The sequence below is a fragment of the Seriola dumerili genome, unplaced genomic scaffold (genome assembly GCF_002260705.1).
Source record: "Seriola dumerili isolate Sdu_G_001 unplaced genomic scaffold, Sdu_1.0 BDQW01000177.1, whole genome shotgun sequence".
NCBI classification, from domain to species: Eukaryota; Metazoa; Chordata; class Actinopteri; order Carangiformes; family Carangidae; genus Seriola; species Seriola dumerili.
This window is the reverse complement of record NW_019174432.1, coordinates 1,360,251-1,384,749: the sequence shown is the minus strand read 5'-3', so window position 1 is coordinate 1,384,749 and position 24,499 is coordinate 1,360,251. Positions and strand designations below refer to the sequence as shown.

The 24,499-nt window shown below is 42.4% G+C and overlaps 2 protein-coding genes across 2 annotated transcripts in view; one reads left to right on the top strand and one right to left on the bottom strand.

The window, feature by feature from the left end:
• The window catches only part of LOC111227336 (calcium/calmodulin-dependent protein kinase type II subunit beta-like), a 70,872-nt gene extending 51,860 nt beyond the window's left edge, over positions 1–19,012 (top strand). Inside the window, exons 15-21 of the mRNA XM_022752776.1 lie at positions 2,148–2,216; positions 7,159–7,203; positions 9,526–9,574; positions 16,524–16,599; positions 16,718–16,812; positions 17,846–18,079; positions 18,960–19,012. Of these exons, the coding sequence (XP_022608497.1) occupies positions 2,148–2,216; positions 7,159–7,203; positions 9,526–9,574; positions 16,524–16,599; positions 16,718–16,812; positions 17,846–18,078 (567 nt within the window). The 3' untranslated portion in view covers position 18,079; positions 18,960–19,012. The remainder of the gene's footprint in view (positions 1–2,147; positions 2,217–7,158; positions 7,204–9,525; positions 9,575–16,523; positions 16,600–16,717; positions 16,813–17,845; positions 18,080–18,959) is intronic.
• Positions 19,013–24,318: 5,306 nt separating this feature from the next.
• The window catches only part of LOC111227370 (nuclear factor 7, ovary-like), a 2,249-nt gene continuing 2,068 nt past the window's right edge, over positions 24,319–24,499 (bottom strand). The window contains exon 2 of the mRNA XM_022752822.1: positions 24,319–24,496. The gene's annotated coding sequence lies outside the window, so the exon portion shown is untranslated. The remainder of the gene's footprint in view (positions 24,497–24,499) is intronic.

Genomic DNA, 24,499 nt, shown 5'->3' with positions numbered 1-24,499 from the left:
CTCCTCTCCTCTCCTCCTCTCCTCTCCTGTCTCCTCCTCTCCACTTCTCCTCCTCTCTTGGATAAGCCCAGTGGCTTACAGAGTTTACAGGACTCCATTATGGTTAACATATACACCCATACACACCCTACTTGACTTCCTTTCCATCTTGCAAGTCAGTGTGTCAAACAGCGACCGACACTCATTGTACAACACCAATTATCAAACACTATTCGTTTAATCTGTGTTTCCTTCCAGGGAGTCTGCGGGTCTTGAAAAGTCGTAAAAAGCATTGATTTAGGTTTCTACAAAAAGACCTCAGAACATATTAAAGTCTTAAATTTCATCTACGAAGGTCTTAAATCTTTTTTCCAACCTGTAGTAATGTTCGTTATTAAATACTTTTGTAGGTGATTTTAGCAAAACCTGGCCTGGTCCTGTTTAATGATTAATTAATTATATTAGCGCTGAAACGATTAATTGATCAATTAATCGATTAGTTAACCGACAGAAAATCAATGAGTAATTGTTTCAATAATTTAAAAAAAACGCTATTTAAACTGGACTGTACTATTCTTTTCATCATTCTTGTCATATTCCACAGGCAAATAAATATCCTAAGCAATTAATCAATTATTTAAAGTAGAAATCAGCAGATTAATCGATGATGAAAATAATCATTAGTGCAACCTTAAATGATATAATTAGGAATGAATTTATTTCACTTCTTATCATCCCTGCTGGTTTATATTTTTGTGTGTCATACTTCAGAAGTTATGATTATGAAATAAGTATTAAATTGTGTCCTGAGTGGTTTTAAAATGCCTGAAATGTAACTTTGTGACACCTGCAGAAACCCCGTCGATCTGAAATGTTATTACCATCCGAGTGAGATCAACTTCTCTCACCTCTTTGCCAGATTCTTTCTTTTAACACTCACACCATACGAAGGCTTAACCGGGCACGAAGTAATCCATGACCTCTCGTGACCTCTTTCACTGACTCGTGGAAACGGCTTAGATGTAAGAGTGCTACATGATTAGGATTTATGTAATGGAAGCCGACTTCCTAGAGTGAGTCACCGTAGTGATTCACTTCCACATCTAGGACCTGATGTCAAGTGAGTGTTTTTCGAAGCAGGGTTACAAATAATGTCATGTAGATACGATGCAAATATCATTATGACTGAGCGGAGCTATAAAGGCCTGGCCGCTCTTTGATGCGCGGTCTTCAAAGGAGCATTTGATAGAGGTTTATAAAGGTGATTCATTACGGCCAAATGGCACAGTTTGCAAAGCAGCGGATGTCACCGGTGACAACATGATACTGTGCATATTTCTTAGGCGCTTATATTCTTATGTATCACACAGTATCTTCAGGACGCAGCTCCCAAATTCATTCTGCAGCGTGCATGGAACAACCTACCTTGTAAAACTTACCTACCTAGGAAAATTGGTGCAGGTTGAAATCATCCACAATTTACTTCTTATGCCTTAAACTTATGCACAGTACTCTTACTATGTCTGTTAGGGCATTCAATTACTGCTTAGCCATTATTTATTTAACTTTGTTTATCATCTCCTTATTTAGTAGTTTTTAATTACAGACCTATTGCAGGCTCAAATTGTAAACTTAACCCCAAACCCAAACCCTAAATCTGCAGTATGTTTTATGCAATTTAACAAAAAAAAAGAACAACAACAACAATCAAGCAACATCCAGCCACGCTGATAGTTTGAATCTTATTTGACAAGTGCTCAGTAGAGGTGGCTGGATTTCAGTCTGAAGGTAGAAAAAAAACTGTGTTCTGGACTCTTCTGAAGAGACATGGCAGGTTTTTTAAATGGGCTCAACAAAAGAAACTCCATTAACCTCCATTGTATTGACATGGTGAGAGGGATGTGTCAAAATCTCAGCATCATAAACTTAAACTGACCCTCTTCTCAAATTCTGTTTCACATTCTGACTGAAAAGAAGAATCATGAAAAAATCATTAAAAAAAAAAAAAAGCTGTAATTTCACAAACACCGAGGAGAAAAGCTCAAAAGTGGTTCTCACAAAGAAATGCGCCACAGCACACGTGCATGGACACACATTCACGAACCCACCTCTTGCTGTTGTTAACACTCTTGTTGTGTTTCCTCCCTTTCCTCTCCTTTCCTGCACAGCCCCAGACAAACAGCACCAAAAACAGCATAGTCACCAGCCCCAAAGGAAACATCCCTTCACCTGCTCTGGTATTTACCTCCTAACCCTCCCTCCACCTGTGTGTGTGTGTTTGTGTTTGTGTTTGTGTTTGTGTGTCTGTCCCACCGCCTCTGGACTCTTTAATTTCACCTTACCCCACTCCCATATTTCTTCACCTTTGTCTGGTTTTCCTCTCCGTCTCTTCCGTTGTGGTTGACCTTTGCGCAGCCACGGCGATGGCCACAGCGGTACGGGAAGGTCTTACACCAGCAGGTGTTGTCAGGAAACATTTCCCCTCGGCAGGTGGGGATGCTGTGTGACTTGCTCTCGGGTTGATATTGTGCTGCCGTGTCATTTCCTGTGTCAGTGAAAGTTCGCCAAACAGGAACAGACAGCCGATGCCTGCCGAGTCTGTCAGTGCGATTTTACATCCCCCTCCCCCCCATTTATGCCTCCGTAGAGAAGCGGTTCCCCACCGCATGAGCATCAGAGTCCAAAGGTCGGCAGATTGTCCTTCCAGCCCAACAGCATACCAGCTGATGTCAGAGATGAAATCCTCTTCTTCTGTTGAATCAGTGAAACCAGCTGAATGAAAACCTGTATGCTCATGAGCTCCTGGCACATGGTCACAAACCACCACAGAGAGAGAGTCCAGAGGCGCGAGCAGGGATTTTACTTAGCATCAGGCCTCCAGGGGAGTTTTATTAAGTTTTATTAAGTGCAGCTGCCTTTTATCTGTGTGGACATGATGTATGATGAGCCATTTACATTTATCGGTGTGTAAGTTGGAGACATGGGAACAGATGCATTAGTTTCATTATTTCACGTTATTTGCAGCCACTGTCATTTATGAGTGGTTTCTTGCCAGGAGCAGGTGGTGGTGATAATGGTCACTGGCCAAGAGCTTCAGCCATTGAGAGAGGTTAGAACATGTCCTCTGCTTAGCGCTACGACTTCATCCTCTCAGGGCAGACTGGTTTCTACAGTGACTCACTACCGGGGCTGGGGCTAGCTGGTTAGCGTGCTAACTTTACTTCACTAGAAGAAAAGACGTGATAGAAATAGAAGAAAAACAAGATTAACATTAGTGTTGCTTTCCACTGCTGGAGACTTCTCTTAGTAAGTAAAGGAATGAAGTTTGATGCTGAACTTTGCAACGTTTCTTCTAGACTGGTAAGTGAACAGCTGTTAATGCTAACGCTGGCTATGTAGCAATAGCAAAAAACGTACATATAGACCCTTCAAGATGAGAACAGCACACTTAAATTAAAGGACATAGTAGTAGTTTTGTTTATTTTAGTCTAAAAGCTTGTGTGGTTCTTACACTAATGCTAATGCTGTCCATTTGATATATTTTTAGTTTTTTTAATGGTCCCATGTTGCAGACAGCCACCAGTTCAGTCCATGTCAGGGCTGTAGTCCCTCCTCACAACTGAACCACCACATGAGGATGGGATAAACATGTAGAGGCGCCTGTCCTTGAAGGCAGCACCTATGTTCAATCTGCAAACATCTAAATCATGTACATTAAACCTAAAGTTACTGTAATGGCCCAATTTTCTCTCAATAAAGTCCTAAACCATCGGTGTGTAGGGTTCACCGCCGTCCTCGTTAGTAAGTAACAGTAAAGATAAACATCCTCGCCCTGTTTTTCGCGACACAAATGATGGTGTGGCACGAACGCTCTGCTAATCATTCAGGGTGAAGAGCTACAGGAGGTGACAGTCTCATAGCATGTGCTCTTCTCTTTCTTGCCAAACTGCCTCTCTGAGCTACTCCAGGCTGCTCTCTCTCTCATTTAAATAATTCAATTTAGATGAACATTTCAATGCAGTTAGTTGGCCTTAGTTCTCTGATTCCATTATGGTTCCTTTAAAAAGTCAGAAAAAATGTGTAAGGTTGCAAAATGTAATTGAAAGGTTTATTCATTTTGAATTTGGGTCATTTGTTGAAGCCATTTTTGTAAACATTTTAAAGCTGATAACTAAAAGGAGGGAAAAAAGCTCATGCTTGTATCCTGATTCAGAACACTTAATGGACTTAATGTTCATGAAATTAAATCATCGCAATTGTGCTCCAGCAGTGAGTTATATTTACAAGCTTGTGAGAGCATGACATTTCTTACACTGTTTTCTGTTAGACATTATTAAGCCAGAATAGCTCATTATATCATGCCATTTATATAACCAGACCAGTAGCCACGCTCAATCATAAGTCACTGGCAACCGAGTCCTAGATGCCACAGCCGTGATCTCACCGACTTAGACGTGAAACACAGCTGAGGACTTGGGCAAGTTTGGGTTTGCTCCTAGACACTAAATATAGCTTTGTCACACCGGCTGTACAAAGGTGCATCTAAGCATTTAATGATAATATGTGCAGTCGTGTGCAAAAGTTTCGGCACCCCTGAGCAAATTACATACCTTGTTGATTTTTAAAGTGAAAAGAAGTAGATAAATCTGCTGCAGCAAACAGCAATGTTTAAACAAACCCTTCTTCAAATGTCAGTGCACTGTTACTTGTTATGTCATTAACTCAAAAAAAAAAAGAAATTGAAAGAAATATATTAACTGTTGAATCTCCAAAAGTTTGGGTACGCTAACTGAGATTGTACTTACTCCCCCCGACCCCGCCAACTGTGCTATGTTTTACATTTGGCTGTTGATCAGTGAGTCACTAACTGAAGTAACCCAGTGCTTATGCTGGTGTTTTGGGGGTATTACGTGTTGATGGTGTGTTGATTGTGTGTTGATGGCCTCCGCCTGACACAGTGATAAGAGCCAGCCAGCTCCTGCATGCAAGAGAAAAGCCACAATGTCAAGCCCACAGCCATACACACCAGTGGTGCAACACATGCAGCCGTATGTGTGTGTGTTTCTATAGACATGGTCGCAGTTGCTTTTTTGTGTGTGTGTGTGTGTGTGTGTGTGTGTGTGTGTGTGTGTGTGTGTGTGTGTGTGTGTGTGATGTTAGCTTTAGCACCGCTCCACTCGGCACATGTGCAGACGTACTTTCGGAAGCGTTTGGATGGGAAGTTTCACATTTGTGCGCTTGAGAGTGTGCATGGAAGTGTGGGCACAGCCATGAAGCAGAAGAGGGTTTTTTTATTTTCTGATCCTTGAAGGGAATAAAAAAAATAAAAAAAAGGAGTGGGAGGACGGCTGTGTTCTTCACGCTGTTGCTAGGGACTTGAGCTAGTTACTGTTTAGCCATTTGGTGCATTAACTCATTCACTGCATTGCTGCCAGGTCAGGGAGAGACAGACTGCCTTTACACGCATGACCTTAATTTTCTGACCTGGAAGCCGTTTGGTGGGGTGATGGGAATCGTGAATGTGCACAAGTATTTAAATGATATGAATGGATTGTGACTGTTTACATCACATAAGAAAAGACCACCTGAATGAAATCATTTAACTCAGCAGTGCCACTAGAACGTCGCTGGAACAGCAGCAGCGTGAACTTTAAGGTCAGCGGCGACGTGTAACGGTCAAACCCTTCCCCCATCTGATGATATGACGCCATCAGCATTCGCCCCCCTCTCCCCTCTAATCTGCACACCCCAGGTACTTTGTTCTCGCTCATCATTATCTCCCAAGTTGCCACTGATGCCTGTTGCCCTGGGTGACGGTTGCCCTGACAACACTGCCATCATCGCCACGGAGACAGCTGATGAAGATTGGTCATCACAGAGGTGTCACTTCCGGTTGGGGGTAGGGGGGGGGTTATTCTGATTTACTGTAAATCCAGTGACAGTTTGTAGCAGCAGACTGTGGAGGGAGGGGGAGGGGGGGGGGGGCAAGAAGGCAACAACACTGTGGAGTTTGTACGCCAAAGGTCAAGTACCAGTGTTTGAAAGGAGCTGCTAATTGTCGTAAAAACGTGCCCCAGTCATGGCAGAAACGGCCAAAAGAGACTTGACTGCAGAGCTGTAATATAAGGTGTAACTTACTCGGCTCTAAGTGGAAGTGAAAGGTGAGTTTTAACAGGCAGAATATTTAGAGGGGGAAGAAAAAATAACAAGGAGAAGTTAAGAAGTTAAACGGCTGATCTTGAGGCGTGACTGAGTCAATTCTGTGCACACAGTCCTGACAAACAGCCATTTCAGAATGAAGTTCTGGGATCCTGAAATGATGCCAGCGTCTGCCCAGCACTGCCTCGCCTTTCCTGTCGAGACGAGTGTGAAGGAGCAGAACGACACGTTTTCATCTTGTGGGGGCATCTTAAGTCCTTCTGCCGGGTGTGCCGCTGCTTTGTAAGATGTTGAGGCGAGTGGAGCATTTATATTGTATATTGCCTCTTCATTTGTTTGTCCCTTTCATTTTACAGTTGTCTTGATTCAGTACATATCGGCGTCATGTAGGGCGATGGATGATGCTTGCACAGCAGGGCAGCGCAGAGGAAAGACGATCCGTGTTCAGCTAAACCCTGGATGGGTTAAGGTTTAAAAAAAAAAAAAAAAAAATGTCACAGTTGTGATTGCAGCTCTTTTTCCTTAGGCTGTGTGCTTACTGAGTGTGTGTGTGTGTGTGTGTGTGTGTGTGTGTGTGTGTGTGTGTGTGTGTGTGACAAATTGCACGAGTGCTGATGTGCTCATGGCAGACACTTCACCCTGAGTTTCAGTACTGCCTGTTCCTTGTGTGTGTGTGTGTGTGTGTGTGTGTGTGTGTGTGTGCGTGCTCCTCTGTGTATGTGCAGACAACAACACTGGCTGCAGATTACAGTTTTCAGCTCATCCACCCACTCTATTGCTTTGGAGGATTCTTCCCTCTCTTTCCTGCCAACTCTAACAAGCACTTTCTCTTCATCCAACATTCATGTCACTCTTTCTTCCACTTTGTCCATCTCTGTCGACTTGTATGTCAAAAACGTCTCTCTTTCTTTCCCTCCCTCCCTCTTTCTCTCTTTCCCCACTTTTTCCTCTCCTTTCTCTCATCTATTCCATGTTCCTCCATCTCTCCTCCTCCTCCTCCTCCTCCTCCTCCTCCTCCAGGAACCTCAGACAACCGTCATCCATAATCCAGTGGACGGAACAAAGGTATTCATCATTCCCCATTTCTGACCTGCTCTTTATCCCTCTCTGTCACTCTCCTCCTCTTCCTCATCTCCTCCTGCCCGTTGACCCTTCTTTTCATCATGCATCTGTGTGAGCGCACCGTGGCATTGGTTTACTGATGTATATGTGCATATATGTGTGTGTGTGTGTGTGTGTGTATATGTGTGTGTCTATATATTAAACTCCTGAGATAAATGCCTTTATATTATGAAGGGAGGTGCGATGATGGATGGGGTAGTGAATGTTGCTCACCAGTTTAAACCAGTGCCCCATTGAGAGAACTTGTGACTTACAATGTGATTTAGATCAAAAATAATGTTTTTTATTTATTATTTTGTTGTTTAATTATTGTCTGATTTGTTCTTTGGTGGTTTGTTAAATCTGGTTGCTATGGTTAGTGTGAAAGTGTGTGTATGTGTGTGTGTGGAGGATGTGCATAACTTTGCATTATGATTCCTTCCTCATTAGTATGACCAAGCATTTGGTGTGTGTGTGTGTTTGCATGTGTGCGTGCGTGCGTGTGTGTGTGTGTTCCAAAGTCCAGGTTGTGCATCACAGCAGAGTGACCTTTGCATTACATTTTGGGTCTCCCCTCCGAGTGAAGTGCATGGCTTTGAATTGCTCCCAACAGCAGCTGGAAAAGTGCGTCTACATGTGGAGACACTGACAGTATTTTGGGAGGATACTGCTTCAGTACGGTTCATGTTTTCACACCAGGCTGGTTTAAAGCAGCCTACTTGACCTACTTGACTTTATTTGTACAAGTAAATCTTAACAAATGCCATCGGTCCACGAACAGAGGCCAAAACTAGAGTCAAAATTAAATAAGAGAACTGCCTTAATATACGGGCTGAGACGTGACTGTAGTATAAACACCCGAGAGGGTGAATTACAGCAAAGTGCACAAACGAGCGTATCATAATTATGTGGCTGTAACATTTTACAAGCCCTCTCCCGCCTGTAATGTGGCAGGATGCGAGAAAATGAACGAGATGTAAAATGTCATAGAAAAAACTTCTCTATGATTCAGCCCAAAGAAAACAAACTGTAGGTGGAATCGCACTTTTTAAATGATATTTGTGTTGTTTCAGGATGCTCTCCTTCACACTTACATGTACTGTACACACACACACACACACACACACACACACACACACACACACACACACACTTTTTTTCTTCTTTCTTCCTCTCCTCAGGTCACCAGCTGCCCTTTAAAAGGCTATGAAACCACTTCTGTGCTTCTGCTCGTGACGCTGCTCGTGCTCGTGTGCGCTTCTAATGAGGTCGCCGCGTCTCTCGATTCCCCTCGACGTGCGGCGGAATTTAGCCCCATTTAATCTGCTAATTGGAAATCAGAGGCGAACTTCTCCTCTGGCGAAAGCCTGCGAAGAGACAGACAGACAGACAGACAGACAGACAGACAGACAGACAGACAGACAGACAGACAGACAGACAGACAGACAGACAGACAGACAGACAGACAGACAGACAGACAGACAGACAGACAGACAGACAGACAGACAGACAGACAGACAGACAGACAGACAGACAGACAGACAGACAGACAGACAGACAGACAGACAGACAGACAGACAGACAGACAGACAGACAGACAGACAGGCAGGCAGGCAGGCAGGCAGGCAGGCAGGCAGGCAGGCAGGCAGGCAGAGAGACAGACCGGTAGACGGATAGATTGCACCTCCTTAAGATGACAACTCGCTGCTCTGTGAGAATCCATTCTGTTGCTATTGTTGAAGTAGATTGATGACACACATCCCGTCGAGTTTTCTGTCAAGTTGAGCAAGAGACGAGAGCACCCCTGTGGAGGAAAGACGTCATTTGTCCACATGATGTGATACACACACACACACACACACACACACACACACTGGAAGCACAGGGAGCTTTGCCTGGAGTAGAAGAAAAGAGGTTTGAGGCCAAGGATAAACCAGGTTGATAAGGTGGCGTATTGGTGACCCGTGCTGATGGGTTAGGTGGCATGGTTTGACTTTATATTTTTACGAATCCTGGATGATTTTAACTCACTAACTTTGTCCTCGTTTGGCATCTGCTTTTGGATCAAATCCACATTAACTGCTCTTGATGCATTCTGGTTCCCGCAGTTTTAGTTTTGTGGAGACATGACGTGGCATCATAGGAATACACCCCCACCCCCACCCCGCTGGCCTGCGTTCTGACAGTGTAAACCGAGCGTCTTTCCTGTGACGTGCGTCCTCATGTGTGTGTATTGTGTCATGTTCCAACCCAAACTGAACTGACCTGTCTCTCTCTGATCTCCAGGAGTCGTCGGACAGCAGCAACACCACTGTGGAGGATGAAGATGTGAAAGGTAAGACTGGGCAGATTTTAACTATAACTGGAGATCACCACGAGGCTCCATGATCTTAAATATCACATGAGGCAGTCAGCTTTGTAAAGGTGGATGGTGACGAGCTCTGCTCACTGAAAGCTGCTCTCTGTAACGGACATAAATGTTGCACCTTAAACGAGTGTGTCTCTGTGTAACTGGCCACTGCTGCTCTCACTTTTAAAAGCTTAGAAAGTATCAGTTAAACATTCAGACAAAAAGTCCCTAAAGAGGTTGTTGAAACCCGACAACCTGTTAGAGGAGTCTTAAATGTTTTATCTCCTGTGCACATTCGTGTTTCTCGACCGTTTTGAAAGATTACAGGTGTAACGTGGCTTAATGACATCATTTTTTAAACTTCAGTGAGTGTGTAAACACCCAAGAAAATAGTTGTTTTTTTTTTTAAATTAAAAAGCAGCACATGTTAAATGAATAGGGAATGTTATTTTCAAAATAAGAGTCACACATACGCTTCCTGTGTGGTACAGATTGTGTGAATGTGATTCTAATTTAGTCACCAGGCAGTCAGGCCGCTGATAGCTGACCTCCTACTGACCCCTCATGGAGCCGGGCTGTATTGCTTCCCTCTGCTGTTTTTCTTTTGTTTTTTTTCCCTCTCTGAAGAGATGTTTGTGTGTTTCCGTGTGTGTCTGTGTCTGAGAGGTGAGAGGTGGGGGGCTGTGAAATGTAAACGGCCTTGTAATGCTGTTGTGGTTTGGCTTTCTCAAAAGTGTTAGGGTTGGGCTGAAATCTTAGTACTGAGAAACACACACCTCTGAAATACCAACACGCCTGTGCAGGGTGTCAGCCTGCAGAGTTTGTGAGATAAGGGTCTGTGCGGGGCATAGCACATATATCAGCAAGTAACTTCACAAACTGCTTTTATATGCGGCCTTTTTTTTTGTTGTTGTTGTAGCCACTGTGTGATTGTGTGTGATTGTGTGTGTTTGTGTGTGTTTGTGTGCGCAGATGCATGGGTTCTGGATCTGCTTATCTATGCCAGCACACTCAAACACCCCTGTTCTCCACATCCGAGCTGAGTACAATGCGTCTAAATCGGGTCATGAGTGTATCATTTCGGCGCCAAGCATACAGAACACAGTGTGCGCTTCCATCTTCTCCTCCTCCTCCTCCTCCTCCTCCTCCCTATAGAGGCTTTGCTGCTGTGTCACAAATTCCCTAGCAACCGCAGCAGAGCCGTCATGTAGATCTGTAAGAAAATGCTAGAAAGAGTACTACACGTATCAAGTAGTACTCGGGGGGAACTGCTCTTATTTTGCTGGTAAGTTCTAGTTTGAAAACTTTCAGAGTAAAAGTAGCTGAGAATCTCAAACCTAAAATTGACTAGAACATAAAGTGCACTCAGATAAATAGATTTATCTTCTCATGTCCTGTTTTTCACATGATGATTTTAGCTGTAAACAACTTCAGTAAACAGTCTTCCTACTCACAGTATCACAGATACATTTATTCCATCACCTTCATCTTTGGCATCAGGCGTTCTCATGTTATAGCTAGACATGACAAGAAAGAGATCCCTTGAAGAAAAGTGTCAGACCTTTGACCTTTGGCTTCATTAGGTAGCTAATAAAGTATTCGAACAGTTTCAGTGTCTCACTCAATAATTTACAGGTAGAGGACGTTGATCTCTCTAGAGTTATTTGTTGTTATTTGAAAGTTTCGTATAACTTCAGGTGCGATTTCAGTAAAATAGTTTGTTTGTTTTTTTTCACTTCTTCAAATGACATGGAGACGTTCCTACAGAGAAAATATGGTGAAATTTATCAAAAGAAAAATTGGTGACATTTCCATAATTATAGTGAGTAATATAACTTCATACAACAAAATAATTGAAAATGTCAAATAGGAAGAAAAACTACTCACTTCATAACAGTAAGTATAACAGATATGTAAGATTAACTTTACAGCAACAGTCGTAGCTGTCAGGAAAATTAAGAATTTACTTAATTAGTTTAAATAAGTATAACTTACAACTTAAATATAATTAAGTAACATTAACTTAATATCTTCATGAATGTTAAATTTAGTGGTAAGTACATTTTACTTGATACTATCAAGTCAGTTGTGCTTGATATTGCAGCAGTAAAATTTGTGCTAGTGCAAATACTTAAAATCCTACAGGTTATTTTTTCAGTGTATGGACTAACATGACAATCAGGCAGCGTTATTGTAAAGTCATTTATTACAGTAGATATAGTGGTTGCAACTGATGTCCATGTATTTGTAGCTATGTCATAAAAACTGTCTGTAAATATCTGATTTATGAAAGTTCACCCTGCTGCTCGTTTAAAATTCATTATTTAGATTTCCCTTGATGTAGGAAAGGTAGCGTTACATCACCTGAAAATCCTTTAGACCCCCGGGCTCTACTGTACCACACTGTACTGCCCCTGTACACACAGTGAAAAGTATCCTCCCCCTCTACCCATATCCTTCCCTTCCAAGGTCCCAAATCAGAGCCAAGGTCCCAAATTGGAGCCCCACCACCCCACCCCTCTGGCAGGAATGGAGAGGGCAAGGGCACCTTGGGGGGAGGGGGGAGGGGGGCTAAAAGGGGGTGGTGGAATCTAAATTTAACCCCGGTGGCAGGAGACGGAGCACCCAGAGAGGCATTGAAGACACGCCGCTCTGCTAGCGCCACCCTTGGATAGCATTAGTCTCACACAGCAGGTTTAAGACTCTTTAAGATACGAAGCGGGGGGGGATAGCACGTTCAGCGCCACAGAGAACTACAAGAGCCAGGTGAGTGCAAGAGGCGAGGGGGGGGGGGGGGACTCATGTTGGTTGGAACAGTTTTTGTAGTGTTGGCCTTTGTAGGTTCCTGTCAGGTCAGCGGGTGCTCGACAGCTGGTTTGTAACCCAACACCTGCGCCGGCTTTTGGAGCATCTGAACACATATCTGTTGTGTTACTCTCAACGCTTTTATAGTAGAGAATATGTTGCAGACAGTTTTCTGAGCGCTGCTTGTTGTGACTCATTAATCTAATCTGTGGAGGTGATCATTTTTTTCATGTCAAGTTATAATTTATAGGTTTACTTCCTGTTAAACTGCTGAAGTTTCTCCTCTTTGCGACATCCGGAGAATTAAATGCTAATTGCTGAGATGTTCCCGCACTGCACTTCCGAGGGATCACGTGTCAGTCAACCAGTGTGAGCCGTGCTGTGACGTCTTTGTATGTTTGCTTTGTGTAGCTGCCATTTTTCTTCCCTCCTATATCTGCATTTATTGACAAAAATGTTCATTATTGTTTACATGTTGGAGAGCGCAGTCATACCTCTATTAATGCGGCATCTTGGCAGGAAACTCTCCTTTTTATTTATTTATTTATTTATTTTTATTGCCAGTCTCCTGCCATCTGTTTTGTTTTGTTTTTTCCTGCAGGGACATTTTCTTTCCCTCTGTTTGTCAGTGAGTGTTCATGAGTTGCGTTTCCCTCTGTGCCAGCTGATAAAACAGACGAGCGGTAGTGAGTAACATCCAACTCTCTCTCATTATCACGGCCATCACCGTTGTCATCATCCATCCTCCGCTCACTGGAAAACTCCCATTAAAGTCTCTGTGAAGCCTCGCACGCGCCAGCAGCCGCCGCTGTAAATCCAGCTGAAATGGAGCCATTAACTGGCATAATGAGGGAAATGCTTTCTTTCTTTTTCAATAAGATCTGGAGACAGAGGACTGTCGGTGAAAAGTAGCTGTAATTTCTCCGAGCCAGAAAAGACAAAGGTTGACCGGGTTTAATGTCTTGTATTTATCTGCCCCCACCATCACACTCACGCTCGATCGTTCTTCACTGTGACATTTCTGTTGTGTTTTTGTGCGACTGGTTGACATCTCTCTTTGCATACGTGTGTGTGTGTGTGTGTGTGTGTGTGTGTGTGTGTGTGTGTGTGTGTGTGTGTGTGTGTGTGTGTGTGTGTGTGTGTGCATGTTATCAGGGAAGAGCTTAGACAACAGCTCGCTTAAGGCGCAGTCCAGCACAAGCTCCCAGCCTGATAGCTCTCAGGGCTCCACAGCCACTGTGTTCTGTAAGTCAGCATGGCCCCGCAAAATGCAGCCTGTAACACACACACACACACACACACACACACACACACACACACACACACAATCATACGCTCCACTTGCAGTTCACCTGGACTAAATCCTCCCTTGTGTGTCTTCCGCATGTATTAGAAACATACATTTACCATCAGGAAATCCCTCTGGTGCCCTGACGTAGACTGAGTTTTAATCAGCACCTGCTGTGCCTCTGACTGTCAGACACTAAAACATCTAATAACATGAATAGTAGAGAAAAACACTGAGATGTTTTGTAGTATTTCTACTCCTCTACTATCCCATCCTCCCTCCCTTTCCGCCCACGCCACGTGTGTTTAGAATAATGTGTTGTCTCCCTCTTATGGACATATGTGGAATAACAAGACAAGCTGCCCACTGACACATTTTATTTCTAAGCATGAGTTTCCCTCTGTGTTTATGTTCTCATTCCTGTCTCTGTCTGAGTCAGACTTTGTCCTGGAGAGCTCTAATGACAGATGTCACAGTAAATGAGACTGTACTTCTGTTTATGTTTGATAAATCTCACCTTTTGTCGCATTTGCATGGGTCTCCTTCTTGCCTCAGTGCTCTCCAAGACAAAGTTAGTTCATCTGATCCTTCTGTCTAAGTGCACTGTCTCCCATGTTCCTCCCTCCGAAACTCAGCCGCTGCAAAGTTTGCTGACCTGCTGGGCTCAGTGCGTAGAGGCTCAGGGCCCACATCCGACGGGGAAGGGAGATCAAGCACACCACCTCCCGCTGCCCTCTCCGCCCCCTCCCCTCCACACACCCCTGCTGTCCCCATGCAGAGTAAGTAGAGGAGCGCGGCAGCAGGGAGTATACAGTAGATGACCGCCGGCCATTAGACTCTACAGAGAGCACTTCTTATTTCTAATGATCATTATTATCTCTGCATCTTTAAAAATCCCTTCAAGATTTTAGTTTTTCAGATTTGTGGTCCAAACTTCTCGAGTCAAGAGAAGAATAGTTGTGACACTGAAAACAACCTGCTACTGCAGAATCAAGAATCAAAATATGTTGCTATGACAAAAAAAACAACTTATGGCTGAAATTGTTATTGGACCTGATAGTTTTATTATATAGATTTGATTATATATTATTATTATATAAATATATTATTGATATTTATAGTTTATTTTCAGTCAGTCCCACATACACACCAAATGTGTATTAATCCACTCCTGAAAATAGTCCCAAATAAATACAGTATTTAGGCTTCTCCTGTTTCAGCAATGTTAAGAACTACAGTGGCATGCTGAGTTAAGCAATTACTAAGTCTATTTTAAAGATGAAACTAAAGCCTATACTTACTTTTGATACACGTGGATTTACATCCACATTGTGAAAGTCTGGGCCACAGGCGGGTTAGGAAAGTCGCCAAGTGCTGAAAGATAAATTAAAACTAACACCGTCCTTGTCCTTTAAATTACAGTTTTTATAAAAATAAACCTTCAAATATTTAATCAGACTAAATATAATGAGTCAAACTGAATACGTTTATAATTCTGTGATCCTGGTTGTAACAGCACAGTTTCATTTAAATTATATTTGACGAAGACGTGGAAGTTTTGTAATAACCGCATGCAAATGAAAGGCTCAGGATTAATAAGAGGTGTATGACTTCAGGTGTAATGAAAAGCCGAGTGTGCTAAACTTCTTCCAGACCTCTCATATGAAACCATCACTGCTTGTGCGCTGAATCTTCCTCAGGCTCCTTCTGTAATGCTTCTCTATGATAATGATATATTGTCACAATCGATTACATTTGCAGTTATTGCCACCATAAATCTAGGGATTTCTTCATTTCTTTATTCTCTTTTATGTTTCCTGCTCACTGTTTCTAATTTGTTCTTGCATTCCTCCATCTCCACCATCCACCCATCCATCCACCCATCCATCCACCCATCCATCCTGTCTGGACGACAATCAGTGTCCCGGCTCACAGACCTGGTAAGCAGCGTTCGCAGGGCGCCGGCAGCCCCTGCACCTGAGAGTGATGCTGCACCGGCTCCAGTGCCTAGCGCCAGGCCCGCCCCTCCACCTGCACACACTACTTCCCCACCTCCCCCTCACTCCCCCTCGAGCCTCTCCCTGTCTTCCTCCCAGAGTGAGTACCGAGCATGACCCACTCCGACCCTATGCACAGCAGCCAATCAGGGGCTCAGTCGAATGACCTTTCAGGATTTCAGTGCAGGCCTGTGTGTGAGAAGCGCATTTAACAGTCCGTGTTCTGCTGTGAGTAAACAGCGGTTCATTGAGAAAAGTCTGTTGTGTTAAACTACTCCTTTTGTCAGCTCTGTTGGGAACTGAACAGTCTGGGGGCGTGTGTGTGTTTAGTGCCTCCTCTGTGCTGCGCCGCAGAGCGCACCGCTGACCGCGGAGGGATTCATGCGTCGTTTGGCTGCTTTTGACCAGTTGTGATGTTTAAATACCTGGGTTGACATTGTTTGCAGTGATATCGGCAGATACCTTGTGTGTGCTCATATTACAGTGTGTTTGACACTTGTTCAGGATCACGTGATGAGCAAGGCCTCTATTACATGTGTGTATTTGTTTGAGGCGTAGAAGAAAAGCTCTTTAACAAGTATTAATGTTTTTCTGCATGTGTTCCTCGCTTTAATCCAAATACTTACTGCCGTAAAGCCTATTTCTCCAGCTCATTATACAAACGATAAGTCGAGTTGGGATATTTCTTATATCACTTCTTCACCAGTTACAGTATTCTCAGTCTTCACTGCCTTCACCTGAGCATCTGTGTTGCTGCGTTGATGAATTAAAACGATTTAAAAACGAACTCCTCTCCATCTGTCGCTTGCCTCTGATTGACTTGTGTTCCCACTGTCCTCTGCAGCACGCAAACAAGAAATCATCAAGATCACCGAGCAGCTGATCGAGGCGATCAACAATGGAGACTTTGAGGCATACGCGTGAGTCTGCATTTTTGGTGTCCGGCTTGTTTTTGTTTTTTTGGGCTTGTGTTCAAGTCAGCACAGTTTGAAGTTCATGTTTAGCTTGTTTAACATGAGCCTGGTCGTTCCTCCTCAGTAAGATCTGCGACCCCGGACTGACCTCGTTTGAGCCGGAGGCGCTGGGCAACCTGGTGGAGGGGATGGATTTCCACAGATTTTACTTTGAGAACCGTAAGTTTTCACTTCTGGTGTCAGACTGTTGCACTCTTTGCCTGTAAATAATGAGATATTTTATGCGTCCGTGCCGGAGACATCCAGAGGCAGAGGCGTATTGTTTTGCGGGTTGTCCGTCCGTACGTCTCATTCTCGTGGACACCGACACCTCACTAAGACCTCGACGGAACTTCTTCAAATTTGGCGCAAAAGTTCACTTGGACTCGAGGACAAACTGATTAGATTTTGGTGGCCAAAGGTCGAAGTTCAAGGTCACGGTGACCTCAGGAAATTATTTTTAGCTATTACTCAAGGCTTCACACAGCAATTACGACAAAATTTCACACATATGGTTCATATTTTATATGACTGAATAAACAGGGGTGTAACCTGAAGCTAGTCTGCGTGGCGGAGGCAGACAACCACGAGGCAGCAATGAAAAATGAAAAAAAAAATGTCCTGATCTCATTTATTATTGTTTTATCTTGTTGATCTTTCAGTTTTAGTGAAAACATACTCATCTAAATAACAGGGGCTCAAAAAGAGAAAAGCTTTTCTCTCATTTAACTGCTGTACACGCAGGAAACATCACATGAAAAACTCAAGTAGAGAAATTTAACTACTGCTCAGAAAGCTAATGGGGGAAGATAATCCACAGCAGCTCCCACACCCACTAAGACTGAGATGATTAGTGTCACGCACAGTGTAACCAGTGGACACTACACCAGAGCGTTCAAGCCCTTGAGACAGAGACGCTGCGGGCCCTCGTTTTATTTGTGATAACTCCGGGGGTTGTGTTGTAGTCTGGACGGTGCAAACAGAGACTTTTGGAAACAATGACATCACGTTCGCCTCCTGATCCAGTCTTATTGGTCACTACGTATCCTTCGATAATTTGTCACGCTCTTATCACGTGAAGAAAACAATTTAACTAATCTTTGCTCCTCATTATAGCGCATGCTTTAATTAACGTGGACTATATTGAAATTAGTAATAGTATTATATTAAGTATATTACTCTTCTCCTGACATTGTTGTCAACATCTTTCCAGTTTTGGCTAAGAACAGCAAACCCATTCACACCACCATCCTGAACCCCCACGTCCACCTGATCGGCGAGGACGCCGCCTGCATCGCTTACATCCGCCTGACCCAGTTTGTTGACGGCCAGGGTCGGCCGCGGTCCAGCCAGTCGGAGGAAACTCGCGTCTGGCATCGCAGAGACAGCAAGTGGCAGAACATCCACTTCCACTGCTCAGGCGCACCAGCTGCGCCGCTCCAGTGAGGTACAGACCACAGCACTGGGACGACTGGCAGAAAACAGACAACAGCCGGCGTTCCCCTCAGATCATGTTTATATATTGTATTTGGCTGTTTTTTCAAACTGCAACTTCGGAGAGGAGCGGCAGCTGTTGAGCTTTATCTGTGTTAATGAATACAGCAAAGATGACGAGGAAAGTATAGAGCAGTTGGTTCTTTCACTACCTGGGTTTCCATCGCAGTTTTGCACAAAATAGAAGCAATTTCTTCAGGAAAGTTGACAAAAGACAATTGTGAATGGTCTGTGTTTCCATTGAGTGAGGTTATGCGAATAAAGCATAATAATAATAATAATAATAAGGTTTTCTCCTCTCATGATATTGTTCCACTTAAACGTGATGATGGGTTTCCAGCCTCATGGTTGGAACTGGCTCCTGGGGCCTGATGCGGCAGCCGCCTTGTTTTTTTTTAGTCTGAAAAACCACCTCATGCGAGCATATACTTTTTTTTTTGTAACATTTGATATTTTTTTTCTAAATCCACCTGTTTCCATTACTTGTTTTTAACTTCGTTATTTCAAATTGTATATTAAGAAGGTTTACGCAGGAAGTCGGCAAAAGAAAACCAGTGTGTGTTTCCATGAGCCTTTGGTTTGAGAATAGTCTGAGGGGCTCCCACGCAGTAAATCATTCACATTACTTCCATGAAAAGTACTTTGCAGACTTGAAATCTCAACAGAAAATGTGTTCCAAAAAATGAAAAAACCACTCCTGCATAAACACCAGAAACCAGGGGGACAAAATCTTCCCCCAAAATGTTGAACTTTGTTAAATTTTAAAGTGTGGGCTGCAAACTTTCATGGTCATATATTCAACTTATGTGACACTGTTCTGTTTTCGCTCTCAGGTTGAACGCCATAGCTTTGTCTGTGAGGAGTGCTCTGCTGGAAAGAGAGGAGGAGGAGGAGGAGGAGGAGGAGGAGGGATGAAAGAACAAGTCCAGTGTTGGTTTGGGGACAGGGCTCCTCGCCCTTCAACAGCAAACCCTCCCTCAATGGACGCCCGGCCTCAACCCCCAGCATGCATCTCTTCTTTTAGTACTACTGCCCCCTGTCTGTCACCTGCCCTGCAACACCTTCTGACAAACATCAGACAACACCAACTGAACTTCCCCCAGCCAGTCCAACCCACTCCCTCACCCCAGCTTTCTCTTCCTTCCCTCCGGCAACTGGGTGAATTGGTTGGGGGTGGGGGTTTGGGTTGGAGGGTGGGGGTGGGGGTGGGGGTGTTTTCAGCACTCGTGTGATTCGGTCTTCCTGTGGTCTCTTCCCCATCCCCACTATTTTTGTGACACCCACCCTCTTGTCCTCCTGTGAATCCACACTCGTGTGACATAAACACTGCACTGGAAATACAGTATGTAAAGTTTTAAGTAAAATCTATTATTATCATTATTATCATTATTATTATTATTATTATTATTATTATTGATAAACATTTGCAATTGTATATGTAATTTGTATAATTCAAAATTCTTGATGCCAGTGGTTTCTAGAGTTAAAGGAATTTTTTTTGTTTTGTTTTTCTCTATCTTTTTAAGGAAGCATGTTTTTCCCCCCATATTAACAGTGGCTGTTTTTTATTGTGGCTATTAAGTGGAAAATGATATTGGCAGTTTTTGTAATTTGCTTCTTGTATGTTAGCTATAATACTTCGCCCAAACTCATGGTCAACTTGTTTTGTTTGTTTGTTTTTGGGTTTTGGTTTTTTTGTTTTGTTTTCTTTGGAAGGGGTGTGCCTGATGGGTGTCGTGTGACGGTGGAGAGCGAGTCCTTGTATGCGTGTGACTGTGGTTATGTAAGGCAGACACATAGCGTGTGCTAGTGCAAACAATAATGACTGACTGTGCAGTTGGAGGAACCTCTTTGTTTTTCCCTCGTTGCAATGTGAACGGCCGGAGAAGGGGTTGGCTAAGCTCAGCGTCTTCCTGCACCAAAACCTGAATCTATCAAACGTCCAAAACTAACAGCATGCAATAAGAGTTTTATCGTGATTTTACTTTTCCATCTCCATGTAAAACGCTGTAATGACCCTGAACAGTGACGTCTAAACAATGAAGCATCGTCGTGAAGATGCACAAGAAGAAGAAAAACATATTGCTGTCTGTTAGCAGCACTGCTCCCTTCTTTATTTTGTATTGCTGCCACTTGGATTAAAAAAAAAACTTTCTCATTATAAGGAGAAACATTTTCTTGATATAACAGGATACTTAATGTTGTGACATTTTTAGTGAGACAAAATATCATTATGACAAAATAACTTGGTGTGTTGTTCTAAAAATAAATTATTTGTATGTTCCATGTTGAAAAGATCCAAAGAGGAAATCTTCCAGCCAGTGACTTAAGGTTGTAATTTTAATTTAATTTTTTTGCAGTGAGTTATTTTGAGCCAGATTGTTAGGGTAAAGAAAAGTAGGTTTACAATAACAATTCTTTTTTATTATTTATCTGACAGTTATTTTTACAAAACCCCAAAATATTAAGACCAAGAAAAGCAATAAATTCTTACATGAGAGCCTTGAAAAAAGTCAGCCTGATAGAGGTAGCATCAGTTCTTTTAACTGAGGTGAAGTTTCTGTTTTAAAGTAAACTTTGGGTTATTTTTAGTCCTGGACTTGGTTGATCTTTGACCGCAGAAACCTCAACAGGTCGAACTGGACACTAAATATAATAATAATATTGTTTTGTTTTACAACAAAACTATTTTGAAGAAAGTAAAAGACTTCCTGTTGTTAAAATACTCAAATTACTTCTGAACTGAGGGAAATCAACTGATTATAAGTTTGAAAATGTGTAACACTTGATTTGTGATTAGTGACTTAATTCATCGAGATTTTCTATATGTATGTATTTTCCTACTAAAAGTCCATGAAACTGTTCAGTGCTGAGTAAAACTCATGAACAGATAAAAGACCAAAAAATAAATAAATCAAAAAACATCTTTTTGTTACAATTAAATTATTTGGTATGTCATGATGATGGGAAACGTGTCACACAATACTGCAACATCAAAGTATCTTGTTATAATTTCGACATTTCTGGGGGCATACATCCTAAACCTCGCTGACCTCTGACCCCAGAACTCTCAGTCGGCAGTAGTTCAGCCTGTTCAGCCTGTTCCACTGTTTTTTTTTCCAGCCTGTGGTGCTAAAAAGTTGCTGAAAAGTTGCTCGGGGAAGGAGGGGATGCACTGTTGGTGGCTCCTGCTGTTGCTAGGCGACAGCTGAACACCCGCTCTGTGCTCTTTTCCTAAAAGTTGTGATATTTTTAACTCGCTTAAAATCTCAATGCTGTCTGGAACACAACAGCAGGACTTTTTTTTTTTTTTTTTTTTTTTTTTTATTCAGTCAAAATGTCAAGCAAAAGAAGTCAGCGCTCTGAAGGAAGGATCCCGCTGGATGCGTGACCTTTCTCTCTTCCAAAGCCACGGTGCAGAAGGCGGGTGCTCCTGCCTGTTTGTCCCTGTGAAGCACACACACTGAGGCCCATATCAGTGATGAAGAATGAAGGATGTGTGTGTGTGTGTGTGTGTGTGTGTGTGTGTGTGTGTGTGTGTGTGTTGTGTTGTTGTGTGTGTGTGGTGTGGTGGTGTGTGTGTTCTGCAAGCATGTACGGTACATCCATTGCTCTCGGTGTGTATTCTTTTAAAGCCTGGGGGGGGGGTAAATTATTCTTGGAGGTGGTGTTGTTGTATAAGAGACGATGGAAGGAGGAGGCTTTATTTCGGAGGACATATGAGTCCCCTGCCTTCAACCCAGGACTCTTTCTTATGATTTGATCTGTTTTTGTTTTGTTTTTGTTCTTTTCATGTTTTACAGAATGTTTTTCATGTTTTTACTCTCGTGCTCTTTGATTTGTGTTACAGTAAAGTGTTATCAGCTATTCATATAAATATATATATATATATATATATATATATGAAGTGCTCGTGCCAGCGGTGGCAGGATTGAACAGATGGATTTTGCAGCACTGAAGACTGATTTTTGTCGGGGTTTGACGCGCGATCAGCTCCACTGTACTTTGCTTGTCCACCATTGGCTGCCTTCACATTTGTCTCGCCCCTATTGGTCAGACCAAGATATTAGGAGACCGGGCAGTCGGTTTGGTGAATAGTCCTCAGGTTTCTATTTATTTTGAATATTTATTTATTTATTTTAGTGGATATTTTTATTGTGCTTTTTTCTTTTCCTTTTTTTTTTTTGTTTTGTTTTGTTTTGTTTTTCCTATTGTACATCTCATGCACTTGTGCAAGTACTGTCTGTTGTTCAAGGGACACTGCTCCATGTAAAACATGACTGTTTTTTAAAGGGATAGTACACCCAAGTTGCATCCTGCATGTGTTTTTCTGTAACGACCAACATGGTGTGAATTACTTTTTCTTTTTCTGCAGCTTTTCTTCTGCAGCTTCAGATTGGCGCTAGCTTTGACATTATTCTTGTAGTTCTATGGTGTCCTTTTTTTCTTCCACTTAAGTCACATTATCACCTTGCCAGAGTGGAACGTCTATTACTTTAAATCTCATATAGCACAGGATTATATTTTGTGTGAACTATCCCTCCAAAAGCTTCAGCGTCTTTTTTTAAGACGATAAAGCTTTTTTTTTTTTTTTCTTCTTCAAATGAAGGTTTTTTTCAAGGTGAACTGCAGAGTCGTCGTATTGTACTCATGTCACAGTAACAATGTTAATGTGTAGTTGACTCTGATGTACTAGTAAAAGGTCAAAGGTTACCTGAAGGCGTTCATGCGTGATCGTGCTAACCAGACATGACCCCCACCCCCTCCAGAAAAAGAAGAAATAGCAGCATGTACAGTACAAAGGTGTTGTTCTTCTGTTCTCCTTAGTGTGTTTACAAGCCTTGAAAACCAGTATAATAAGATTCACATATTTAAAATGAGGGAGTACACAGTGTTACACAACTGCAGCTAACTAGCAGAGTAGCTGGCGTTTTCTTTGCATGACAGTCAACAGGACACTTGTTCTTTGGTGTTTTCCTTTTTATTTAGTTTCTCATTTTCTACTGAATGCTGGTAAACTCCACCTTTCTCTATTTTCTCAGCTTTTTAAGTGCATATAACTATTTTTGTCTCCAGATGATATAATGAAGATGATTATGATGATCAGGATGATTATATTAATGACTGTGGCACTTAGGGTGACTTTGAGGATGTTGACCGGTGATGATGATGATGATGATGTGGTGAAGATTATTGTGCATGCTTTTCTATGGGGCTCTGTGTTGTCAGTGCAGAATGGCTGCCTTTTGTACAGAGCTGAGAGAAACACATGAGAGCAGCACATGTTGACCATCAGCACCAAGAGTGACCGCTGCTTCACTGAGCCTGCATGTCACTAGAGGAACGGCACTGGAGTCCCACTGACAGGTTAGAAGCAGCTCAGAGAGTGAATGAGCTCCAGCAGGGGGCGCAGTCACACAGAGTAAAGACCAAACACACACAGATGGAGGGAGGATTGATGCTTCTAATGCAGCTGCACAATAAGTTCACTTTAGTGTCAAATCTAACAGACCGTCCAGTCAGAGACAACAGCAGTTTATCACTGTAGAATAAGAACCAGCTTCATGATGATTATTGATCAGGGCTGCACAGTTATGACTCCAATGGTTCCAATATCACTGATGGATCATGATTGTGTGTGAAGCATCGAAGCTAAAATCATGACTGAACATGATTAATTGTGCAGCTCTACATATAAACTACAATAAGTGTCCTCCTCCAGTCTGTTGAGGTCAGTGCGAGCTCTGCCGGCTTCCTGTCGGCTGCAGTATTTAGTCAGATGAAGCATCACTGAGATAAACTGGAGATAAACACTGAATATAAAGAAAAGTAAAAACGCAAGGAAGGAGATTCAGATGGATGAAACAAATGAAACAGAACTGTAATTTACATTTCGTTGTACACAATGAAAACAACAAAAAAGTTACAAAATTATATTAAAACACCTGTTTCCAAAGTATAAAAAACAAAATCCAAAGTTCATCAAACTCATCAAATCATCAAAATATTAATCAGAATATTAAAAAGTAAAACTGATGATGAACAAAATGTGACAGAAGTGAAACAGTCAGAGCATCAGGACAGTGGATATAAACTACTATAGAATGTTGTTTGACTCAAAACAAGATGCTGAGAACCAGGATAATGAACAGCTCTGATTTGTAAAGTTTGTCTCCTGATGATGTGATACAGCTTCAGCTTCTTGGATATTTATCTTTATTTTAAGAAGTGACACAATCTACAAACTAAATCTATTTTTGAAAAGCTGAGAAACAGAAACAGAAAATCAACAGCAGGAGTTACCATCATGAATAAATCTGAACTAAAGAAAACATGATAAATGTGATGATGAGTTTAGAGTGTAATAAACCTC